At 35.2% G+C, this 12395-nt stretch overlaps 1 protein-coding gene across 1 annotated transcript in view; it reads left to right on the top strand.

Annotated features, from left to right (window-relative positions):
* dpp6a (dipeptidyl-peptidase 6a) overlaps window positions 1-12395 on the top strand; it is a 395010-nt gene that overhangs the window by 222571 nt on the left and 160044 nt on the right. Inside the window, exon 3 of the mRNA XM_030123482.1 lies at window positions 7325-7423. Coding sequence (XP_029979342.1) covers window positions 7325-7423 — 99 coding nt within the window. The remainder of the gene's footprint in view (window positions 1-7324; window positions 7424-12395) is intronic.

Raw genomic sequence — 12395 nt, 5'->3', positions numbered from 1 at the left:
CAGCAAAATATACACATAAACATATACATAAATGTAAAACAAAAACAGTCATATAAATTTGAGTAAAAAAGTGTTTAAAAGGAGAGTGCAAATACGGTTTGTTGTGAATGTAGTGCAATGGTTATAAATATAAAAAATATATAAATAAATATGGATTTGAATATATACAGATTTGGACAGGTGCAGTTTAAGATATATAAATATGGTAGGTTAAAGTAAAAAAAAATAATAGGCAGACGAAATAGATGAAGTGCTGAAAAAAATAAATAAATAAATAAACATGCCAAACATGGGTATGGTAAACATTTCTTTATATAGTATATAAAGGCAAAATCAAAAGTACTCAAAAATGGCCAAAATAGGCTCAGACCCCTAAGGGTTAAAATGCATAATTCCATTTAAAAAAGCAAAAATTCACTGCTTTAATGAACTAGCTCAAACTTTCTGAGAAAATTAAGCTTTTTTTTTTTTTTTTTTAAATGTATCAGGTGGAGAAAACCTAACTTTAGACTGACACCAGTTTAGTTTTCGACATCTCATCCTTTGTATTAATCGCTGCACACATAACACTATTTATATAGTATATAAAGGCAAAATCAAAAGTTTTCAAAAATGGCCAAAATAGGCGCAGACCCCTAAGGGTTAAAAAGGCAGTTTTTTTGTTTTGTTTCTTTTTTTAAATGATTTTTTCCTGGAATAATTAAATTACACCAGAAATATGCACAAATACTAAACACATTTTTATTTGATCACAACAGGATCTAATGCTATATCACAACATTTTCCTGTGTTAAAACTTAAATTCTGTTTTACAGACATTACAGTTTAAGATCCTGTTCAAATGTTCATATGCTATTAGTTAATAACTAACATCATCACATTATTTTTGTGCAATCCCAACAAAGGAACTAACATCTGCCTCTCTCAGACAGTAAAAAGTAGGTCTGTAACGGTACACAAAATTTTCGGTTCGGTACGTTTTCGGTTTTCAAAGCCACGGTTCGGTTTTTTTCGGTTCGGTACGGGAAGAAAGAAAACCCCTCAAAATATCTTTAATACGTTTGAATTTTTGAACATTTTTCCCCCAATTTTTGGACACAATAGAATATAGAAAAACAGGAATAATATAATTCTGCTACTATAAATCAAATAGAAAATAAAATAAATTATTAATATTACTAAATGTATTTTAAACATTAGTATTACACTTTTCCCTGACAGGTAGTTTTGAACAAACAACAAAAATCTAATCACAGTTCTGTCAGTTCACATTCTGCATAAAAATATCAACAAAAAAATTCTGCATGTAGTGCAACATTAACAGGAGGGTAAACTGGTATTCTGTTTTAACAAACTGAAGAGCAACACTGACAACAAACTGAACCAAATTATTTATTTTAGGACAGCTAACAAACTGTTTAGAACACTTTGTGTACTCGTGTGTGTGCGCGTGTGTGTGCGCGTGTGCGCACACGCAAGGTGCGATTTGTCTGGGGGATGATTTGTTTGTTTGGTTGTTTTTTTTGTTTTTGTTTTTTTTTTGGTCGGAGCCGGGGGCGCGTGTGGGGGGGGGGGGGGGTGGTCCGGTCCATAACTAACGTAACTAACGCTGGCGTGAAACGAAAGTGAAACTTTATTTTTATATACTTTCAACGTCCAACTCCGACTTCTATTCCTCTGGTATACAGCGTGCGTGAGAGAGAGATACAGACAGTTAGTGTGTTTTAGAACTACCGTAGCTCCCAGGGGCCACACAGCGTTCGTCTTATCTCCGTCTCTTTCCTCGTTGTTGTCTTTCACCGGGACCTGAAGTGATCCCAAACTGGACTGTACTGATGGTGGAGGGTCTCCAATCTCTTCCTTCCAGGTTCTCATCATATTTTTTTTTATTTATTTATTTTTTTTACCTTATATCAGCTGCTATTTCATATTTAGGGTCAATGTATGCGTCCTTAAATATGTCCGTGTGAAACTTGCGTGTATTTAACGTTCCGCATCAAACAATGTCTTTTGTTCCTTTTTCTTTTTCTCAACAGACTGTGCCGTTTCGGTACAGCTGTGTACCGAACCGAACAGGTGTGTACCGAAACGGTTCGGTTCGGTACGTGTACCGTTACAGGCCTAGTAAAAAGTGCTTTTAGGATGCTTCAAATAACCATTATTTAATAAAACAGTGTTAAATAATAATAAATAAGATATAAACAATAAAGAAAAACAGAAAATAACGAGTTAGTTTTAGAAATTTTATTTTGAAAGGCATTTTGCGAACTTCCTTTTGGAGTTAGCTCATAGGTGTCAGTGCATGATTTGTCAGGCTCAATGCAACAGAACTTTTGGCATTGGTTTCGTGTGTCTACGACGTTCCTACTGGAAATTTGCAATTTGAGCCTTTTATTTTGAAAGGCAAATTCTGAACTTCCTGTTGGAGTTAGGTCATGAGTGTCAGTGTATGATTTGTCGGGCTTGATGAGACAAAAATTTTGGCATTTGTTTCATGTTTCTACGACATTCCTACTGGCTGCTAGGGCCGTTTTTGTGTATCTAGGGGGCGCTAGAGAGCTCATTTTGGCATCTATGGGGTTAATTTTTACATTTTATAAAATTTTTTGCCAGACCTGACATACGTGCTAAATTTGGTGAGTTTTTGAGCATGTTAAGGGGGTCAAATTCCAGTTTATTGCGTCTCGGTATAAAAATGAACCTCCACCATATCTGCATTTGAATAAATACCTAAAAATATTGATACAGTACATTTTGATATCGATACAGTATTGTGAAATGAAATATGATGTATTGCAGAACCAATATTTTCTAACACCCCTACTTAAAATGCATTAAATACATCATATCACAGTAGTAAACACAGCAGTAGTGTGTTCATCAAATCTCATGTCACGTCAAAGAGACTCAATCCCTCTTAAACATTAAAAATCACTTTAGATTGGACCGTGGACGTGAGGGTGACAATGCTGTGACTAGAAACAAAGCGCCTCATCATATTTTGTATTTTTATCCACCCACTGTGTGTATGAAGGTGAAATGAGTCATATTATAGAGCCAGTGATGACATGATGAGCATTGATGGATGAAATTAGGCTGAAATGAATTGCAGGAGGCATCTGCTTTAAATATGCACGTCTGCTTTGATGATGGAAAGCTGCACTAGTCTTAATCAAAGCCCCGAGGAGGTTAAGTGATGCTGTGTTTTATTATTTTCCTCATGTTGTTGTTTTGTTTTTTTCTTTCCGTCTTTATACTTTGAAAGGTGAACAGCTACAGCCTGCAGGAAGATTTAGCCGGAGATCAAAATGTGTCGAAAGAGTGTACTCTGTTGTCAAAAGTTGCAAGAAAGTATTCTTATCTTTAGTTTTTTGGGGGTTTTTTGGTTGGTTTTTTTGTGCTTTATCCTGGGCGTTGTCTCCAATGATTGTGTTAAGAGTGAAGGGAAGGTTTTGTTCCAATATTTTGTCAGAAAATTGCCTTAAACAGAACAATAACCCATTATTTTCCCCAAAAAATAATTGGTTATTTAACCCTTTCATGCATAGCGGTCACTACAGTGGACAGTTATTCTCAAGCTGTTCTCTTGTATATTCACGGATTTTGTTGTTTTAGTTCCATATCATCCAGCACAATGGACACTTATGCACCACACCATACACTGCAATCCATACCATTACTGTAACTTTTCTGTTGGAGATAATGCTGATCTGCAACATGTTTTAGTGTAAATCAATTACTAATTGTTATTAGACGGTAATTAACAGTTTTCTTCAACAAAAAGTTGTTTTTTTGTATATTATCTCCATGAAGTGAGTAATAACTAGTATTAGAGCATGTTAAAATTTGAGAAAACATCAGATTAGCTGCATTAAAAATGTTTTTATTGCATAGTTTTCACACAGTATATCACTTTCTGATTATGTGTTTTAAATACATGTTTCTTTGCTTCAGAAATGAAATGTATGAGTGGACATTTTTGTTACTCTATGAAAAATAGGTTCATTAAAAAAATCTCAATTGCATTTTTTCTCACATGCTTAAAGAGGAATAAAATCACTCAAGAAAAAAATATTGACTTAGTTCTCATAATTCATGCATGAAAGGGTTAATTTTTGAAGGAAGGAATGCAAATATCAGAAAGTGATATACTGTGTGAAAACTATAAAATCAAAACATTTTTAATGTAGCTAATCTGATGTTTTCGCACATTTTATCATATTCCCAATTTTTATTAGCAATTGATTTACACTCAAACATGCCACTGCAGATCAGGTTTATCAAGTGAAGCAAAGTTATGGTAATGGTATGAATGTCAGTGTATGTGATGGTGCGTAAGTGTCCACTGTGTTGGTTGATATGGAACTAAAACAACTAAACCCATGAATATACAAGAGAACAGCTGGAGAATAACTGTCCACTGGAGTGACCACTATGCATGAAAGGGTTAATATCCCATGCAAATGTTCAATAGTTTCCTGTGCTTACCTCAATAAATCCTTTATTTACCTTTTATATATGATAAATTACAGAAGAAAATGTATCCTACTTTAGATAGTTATGTTTGATTTAGTTTGTTGGCGGAAAAAACTCATTCAGTTACTTTAGCAGGAATGAACAAGAAAGACAACATGTGGGCAGAGATATCAAAGTGGTTCTGTGTAGTGTTAATGTTCCAACAAACCACCAATAGATCAACACGATGCATCCACAGGTTGTGTCATTTACTGCATAAAGTATAAATCTCATTGTTTACATACATCTGGATTATGGTTTCATCAAGTTTTCTTCTTCAAACCAAGTCATACCTGCTTGTTTTGACAGTCAAAATAACGCTGTGTCTTACAATCTTCACGTTTCGTAAGCTGATAGTTTACAGTACAACAACGCAGTGCAACAACGAATGGATTAAATCAATCAAAATTGATTGTTAAAAGAGTTGGCAATGAATTCGGCAGTCGATTCATTGGGTCGTGAATACGTTAGTATTGAGGCATGCCCGCACGCTATGTAGTGCAGCAGAGGAAAACACAGAGCAGCATGGCTGAGGTTTCGGATGTTGGCCAGATTATTAAAGATTTCCATTATGTTCCCAGAGGCCACAGCAGTCCTGTTTGCCCGAAACATATACCGTGTTTCCACTACGTGGAACCGGCTCGGCTCGGCTCGACTCATTATTCCTGGAGACCGTTTCCATTACAAGACACTACCGACTTTACAGTACCTGGTTGTCATAGTGATACAGCGCATTACTTTCGTGTCGTCTGCTAAGAGAGTCGCTGATAAACTCGCTCGTTGCGTGTTGTCTCGTCTGAATTTTTACGTCAGCCACCAAAGACTGAATCTCCTTGACCGACCATGGTGTAGTTTTGGGCTGTTATCATGTGGATTAATGTACCGCTATATTTACTGTCCACTTCCGCATCTGTTTTTGTAAAACGGCGGGTCACAGAGACAACTGTCTGACCAATCAGTGGTCTGCAGTGTTTACATGTCACGTTTTAGTATCTGGTCCCCAGTCCTGGAACCTCAGTGGAGGTGACACCAAAAAAGTAGTACTGGGTACCAGATTCCAGGTCCATTTTCATAATGGAAACGCAAAAAAGGCTGAGCTGAGTCGAGTCAAGTCAAGTCGAGCCGATACCACATAGTGTAAACAGGGCATTAGTGCACTGTTAATGTTACAAAACTTGAATATTGGGAAAATAATGGCCAAAATCCCACTACATTTTGGGCAAACGGCTGTGCCGTGGCCACTGGGAATATAAACCTATCTTAAGTTAGCCTACATGCCATATACAGTTCCGTATATATTGTTCAATTTTTAATTAAGTTGTATCGGAGTGTTTTGTTTTTTTTTTTGTGAGTATTTCAGCCCCATCTGGCTATGCTTGTTCTGTGCAAACCAGATCATCCTTTGGAGGATAATGTATATCCATTGTGTTTACCTGAGTGCAATTGCTGTTAAATTTAGGATATTGAAGGAGAATGGTCAATACAAGGACGAACGAACTTTGTTCCGTAATTCGAGGCTTTTTTATTTTGGGGACTTGTTTTTCTTACGGGCTGGTGAAGTGCATCTCCTGGACTCAACAAAAACTGGAATGACATTTGTTTTCTTTTTTTTTTTTTACCAATTTTGATATGCTGGTGAATTTACATTTTCATTTCAAATAAATAAAAAAAAAAAAAAGATAGCATACATGCCACGATTACTTTAGCCCACTAGCTAGTTAGACACTTTTGTCAGAATTATAATCTTTTCATCCATCTCCGTTTATCAGGCCTACCAGACTAACGTTACCTACCGGAGCTGGTTGAAGACTATATCTTGCTAGTCTCTAGCCATAACAAAAGCGAGATTTAAAAGACAACTGAAGCAACATCATATAACCCAACACCTGTAAACAATTCAGAAGACACGTAGACATAAACATATGAAATTAGCAAACGCATGCACATGCATGCGTGCGCACACACACACACAATTATAATTAAGTTATTTATTTAATATTATTACTTAGTTTTGTTTGTTTGTTTGTTTTCTGTTTTTAATTTGATCTTGCAGAATTGTTATTATTGTTAACATTGTTTTGTTTGATTGAGTGTTCTTAAGAGGGAAATATAAGGGTGAATCACATTGTTTTTTATGCTTGTAAATGGATACTTATCACTGGATACTGATAATTAATAAATAAATAAATAAATAAAAAGTCTAGGTCGCAGGCTAGTGCTCGCTAACTATACCCGAAGCCATTGTGAGGATGTAATCATTAGTGACTTGTCTGCAGCCTATATTGCTTTGGGTTAAATACCGATCTTTGAGAATTGAGTCTTTTGTGTTTATCCGATGAATCGTTTTGTTATTAAAATAATCTATAGATGAATAGAATTGTCGTTAGTTACCGCCCTAGTTTACATTATAGTTCTGTTAGCTTAGTTCTGTTTTTAGGCACAAGTGCTTCTAGCTTTTATGTTGGATTCATTTTCTTTGACTCAAAAAGTTGTTTCTTTGTGGTTCTCATCCCATCTGGTCACTTTCTGATGTTTTGGTGTTAGTTGTCCTCACTATGGGAGACCAGCAGAGTGACTCACTACTCCCTCTAGTGGCTGCATAAATCTCCCGGCCTGTTGGTGTTGATAAATTCAGTTCATATCTCTACAATCTCATTTACTGGCATCTTTGGCATCATCTCTTTATTCTAAACACACATATATGAGAATTTTGAAGTAAAATATCACATACTGCTCCTTTAAGGTGCCTTCAGGCTGCACTAATATAGTAATATGGTCGTCATAATTTAACTTTTTTTTTTCTTTTCAGGTGAGGATGACCATCTGGCTCTCAAAAGCAAGGTGACTGTCGGAGACCTGTTTAAAAAAGACTTCAAGGTTCATGACCCGAATGCCAAATGGATCAGCAGTAAGTACTCCACTTTAAAAATTACACTATGTCTACTTGTTGTTGAATCACCACTTCACTGTGTAGAGCCCCGCAATGCTCATGATTGTCCATACTCGCCAGCTTATAAATTCATGCAAAGTGATATATGTTTGCTTGGTTAGTGAAGCAAAACGATTCCAGGCTTTTTTTTTTTGCGAGCTAAAGAGACTTCTCGTTTGACCATCTGGACAGGCTGCAAGCAAAAGCCTGAGTCTTGGAACGAGAGACAGTGAAAATCTGAATCTAAACAGGGGAAAAAAAGAGGATCATTTTTGTTCTGAAAGAGAGCTGACATGAGTGGTTTAGCAGTAGTTTATGATACGTTACACTGAAATGTTTTATTGTTTGGTATTGATGTGACAATTCTGAAAACTGCCTCTGTGATTCCACTTATTATATTACCACTAATGGTGTGTTTTTGCTCTTAGCTTTAACCCATAAGGACCCAGAACTACTTGAATTTTTCTCACTATTTAACCTTTCTTAAGTGATTTATCAGCAGTTATTATAATATTATCCTCTGTATTTTGCAATTTTCACTGTTAATCATGTTTTCTATATTTCATTTCCTATATTTAATATAGATGTTCATAGAAACTCAGTAAATTCAAAGGTTATTATATCAAAATGGAGAAAACTGAAGAAAAGGTGACTTTTTCAGCAAAAATACTGGGTTACAAAAAAATGTTTTTGCAAGTTGTCTAGGTTTTTTCAACTGAATTAGGACCATTTTGCACCCCTAAATCCAAAAATGACATCTGTTTTTCTCAATCAGGTTTTTTTTGCTAATTTGATTTTGAAAAATTTGATCTTCTCACAAACTTGATGACATTTTTGTGACTTTATCAGTTGATGTTTTATATAGTTCTCACCCAAAATAGGTTTTAAGAGAAAAAAAATCATTTTCTAACAGGATTCCTGTTAGGTACAATGGTGTATTCACCGCAGATGTAGCAGAATACATCAGGCTTATTTTTGCAAGATCTTCTAGTCGAAGCCATTTCATTCACCTGTAATATTAAAAAAAACATTAATCATAAATTGGCAAAAGTAAAATCTTCAGAACTCGTTTATTGCAAGAAATATGACAGAATTTTGTATCATATGATGTGAAAATGCCCATAAATGTAAGCAAAAATGTTAAAAAGCCAATATGTAGCATAGTTCAGAAAGTTGACCTGAGTGAGCAAAATTAATGTGATTTTTTGGATTCAGCACACCAAAATTATCCTAAATCAGCTCAAAAAACTTAAACAATAAATGTGTTGTTGACCAGTGTAATCGTTATCTGAACATGTAGACGGCTTCAAAACTCACGTATCAAATATGATACGTTTGGTGTTATAGGGTAAAAGGTCATTATGTCAGAACAGAGAAAACTGAGGAAAAAGGGACTTTCTCAGCAAATTTATCAATAACTGAACATAAAACAAGTGTGTCCATCCACTGTCATTGGTCCAACTTCATAGGTTTTACTGGTGAATTATTGTTGTTGAAGATGCCGGTGTTTTCATGTTCTTATGGGGCCTCTGAACGTCCAAATGGGTCATATCTGATGATCATGAAAAGATGAAAAACTTCATTTTACACCAATTATTTACAGGGATTGATTGCTATTAAACAGTTTAGATCAGTAGATGGTTTAGGTTGATGGTGGATGTCTGGGTCTTTATGGGTTAATATGTGTGACACAAAATAAGTTGTAAAAGCATTTCAGACCCTGCTTCATATAACCAATGAATTATTTATTAAAGGAGGGATATTTTGCTTTTTTAAATGGAATTATGCATTTTAAAACATTTCCCTGTGGTCTACATAAACTGTAAATGCTCTGCTTGGGTCTGAATTCTTCATTAATTCAACTCCACAGGTCCATCTTCAACCCTATTTTTGACGAATGACACCAGAAAGATACAGTAGTTTTGAGTGCTGGCCCTTTAACCCTTTCATGCATAAATTATGAGAGCCTTAATCAAGATTCTTTTTTTTCCTGAGTGTTTTCATTCCTCTAGGCATTAAAAAAAACATGTGATTAAAAATTTTTTGTGAACTTATTTTTCATGGAGTTGCAAAAAGGTCCACTCAGCTGGAAACCATGCGTTTCATTTTTGAAGTCAAGAAACATATTTACTGATATACTGTGTGAAAAGAATGAAATAAAAACATTTTTAATGCAGCTAATCTGATGTTTTCTCACATTTTAACCGAAAAAAAAAAAAAAAAAAATTCTACAAAAAACCCAAACTGTTAATTACAGTCTAATAATAATAATAGTAATAATAAGCAACTGATTTCCGCTCAAACGTGTTACTGCAGATCAGGTTTATGAAGAACAGCAAAGTTACAGTAACGGTATGAATTACAGTGTATAGGATGGTGCATGAGCGTCCACTGTGTTGGCTGATATGGAATTAAAACGACAAAATCCATGAATATATAAGATAACAGCTGTAGAATAACTGTCCACTGGAGTGACCACTATGCATGAAAGGGTTAAACACTGGAAAAAATCTAAATCTTACAAAGTGTATTTTTCTAGATAATTTTCACTTGTTCCATTGGCAGATATTTTTGCTTAAATCAAGAAAAAAAAAAAAAAAAAAAAAAGAATTAAGTAAAGAAAAATCTGCTAATGAAACAAGTGAAAATTATCTTGGTATGATTTCTTGAAATTAGATTTTCAAGATCTATTGCCTAAAAACAAGTTCTTATATCTCACTGAAAAGTTACTCTTTAGATGATTATGACTTATTTTAAGTGTGATGAGATATTTTGACTTGAAATGACAAAAATACACTTGGTTGACGTGGATTTTTGCTGTGAATGCACATGACCCCACCCCCTTCCCGGTTGTTGACTGTACTTTCTGTCCCGTTCAGGCACTTGTGTTCGTTCATACAACCAACAAATGAACATTTTAGGTAATCAGCTCTAGGTTTGGACATATTTTCAGACTGGACTACAACTGCTGCTGCTGACAAACAATTATGGCGTATTCAGAGAACTGTTCGTCAGAAGTCTTGACCTTTTTGTGCAAATGTCGTGACGTAACTAGTTATAAAACGTAAAAAATTGAAAAGGAATTAAAACGGGTTGTAGAAATCCACTTTATTTTTGGTGGAATGAATGTAAATATAGCTTTGCAGCACCTGGAGGGTTCAAATTCAAACTCTATGAACTGTTAGGGTCCCCAAATACCTGGGGCGCCGATAAGGGGGAGGTAAACATAACAAATTCGTGGGGCCCAGTATTTGTGGGTTCCCATAGAGCAGTGGAGGGGTCCAGTGGATATAGAAGTTGTGAAAATTTCGAGTAAGATCCGCTGTATAATAGAGGTGGAGAAGTTAGGAGGCGAGCATTGAAAGCATGTTAAGTTTCGTTTTCATTTTCAAAGTATCATAAGTGACATTGTTTATGGTCCGACAGTCAATTTCTGCAGGGTCCACAACGATTATGCTTTCATGGGGCCCATAATTGGTAGTGACGCCCCTGCCAAATACACAAATAAATGTACTAAAGACCAATAAAAGTGGGTTTAGCAAAATATGACCCCTTTAACCCTATAACACCCAACGTATCATATTTGATACATGAGTTTTGAGGCCCTCTAAATGATCAGTGTGATTTTTTTTTTTCTTGAAAAACCTGATGTATACAATTAGATACATACAATACACATATAATCCACCAGGGGGAGGAATTCATTCACCAGAGGCCTTTCCAGTGACACTACAAGACTGTCATTAACCCTTTTATGCATGAATTATCAGAACCTTAGTCGAGATTTTTTTCCTGAATGTTTTTATTCCTCTTTAGGCATGAAAAAAAAACATGCGATTTGAATTTCAAAGAGTTACAAAAATGTCCACTTAGCTGGACGCCATGCTTGAAAGTTTTGAAGCAAAGAAACCATCATCAGAAAGTAGTAGTAGTAGTAGTAATTGTTATTCATTCGTCCATTTAACAAAACATGATATATATGTAAGGGTAGAGACTGCGATCTGGTAGGATCGGCGATTCTACCAGTAGAGACTCCGATCGTAGTCTCTACCAGTAGAAACTCCGATCAGAGTCTCTACTGGTAGAAACTCTGATCCTGCCAGTAGAAGGGTTAGGGTTAGGGTTAGGGTTAGGGTTCGGATTGGAGTTTCTGCCAGTAGAGACTCTGATCGGAGTATCTACTGGTAGAGACTACAATCAGAGTCTCTACTGGTAGAATCGCCGATCCTACCAGATCGCAGTCTCTACCCTGACATATACATACATACAGTTTGGATTTCTATATTAAACATGGGTGAACAGGTGTAGGCTGAAACAACAGCTTATTTATGCCTATTTACAAGAAGAAATGCTGCAGAAACAAAACACGATAACAAGATGGCACCATTTTAAACAATAATATCATAAAACAAATAATATAATCTAAGCAAAATCTTAGATTTATACTGATAATTGGCTTACTTTATCCTAATATTTTATATTTATTGAATACCTTAGTTTTAAACGTCCTTTTAAATGTGGTGAGTGATGTGCATGTTTTTAATTCTTTATCAAAAGTGATATACTGTGTGTATACTATGAAATAAAAACATATTTCATTTAGCTAATCTGATGTTTTCTCACATTTTAACATTCTCTAGTACTAGTTATTACTCATTTCATGGAGATAATATAGAACAAAACTTTTTTTTTTTTTTTTTTTTTAATAAGAAATCTGTTACTTACGGCCTAATAACAATTAGCAATGGATTTACACTCAAACATGTTAGTGCAAATCAGGTTTATCAAGATCAGCAAAGTTACAGAAATGGTATGAATTGCAGTGTATGGGATGGTGGATAAGAGTCCACTATGTTGGCTGATATGGAACTAAAGCAACAAAACCCATGAATATACAAGAGAACGGCTGGAGAATAACTGTCCACTAGGATGACCAGTGTGCATGAAAGGG

Source organism: Sphaeramia orbicularis, chromosome 20, assembly GCF_902148855.1.
Source record: "Sphaeramia orbicularis chromosome 20, fSphaOr1.1, whole genome shotgun sequence".
In the NCBI taxonomy this organism is placed as follows: Eukaryota; Metazoa; Chordata; class Actinopteri; order Kurtiformes; family Apogonidae; genus Sphaeramia; species Sphaeramia orbicularis.
This window is presented reverse-complemented; position numbering and strand designations above follow the sequence as displayed.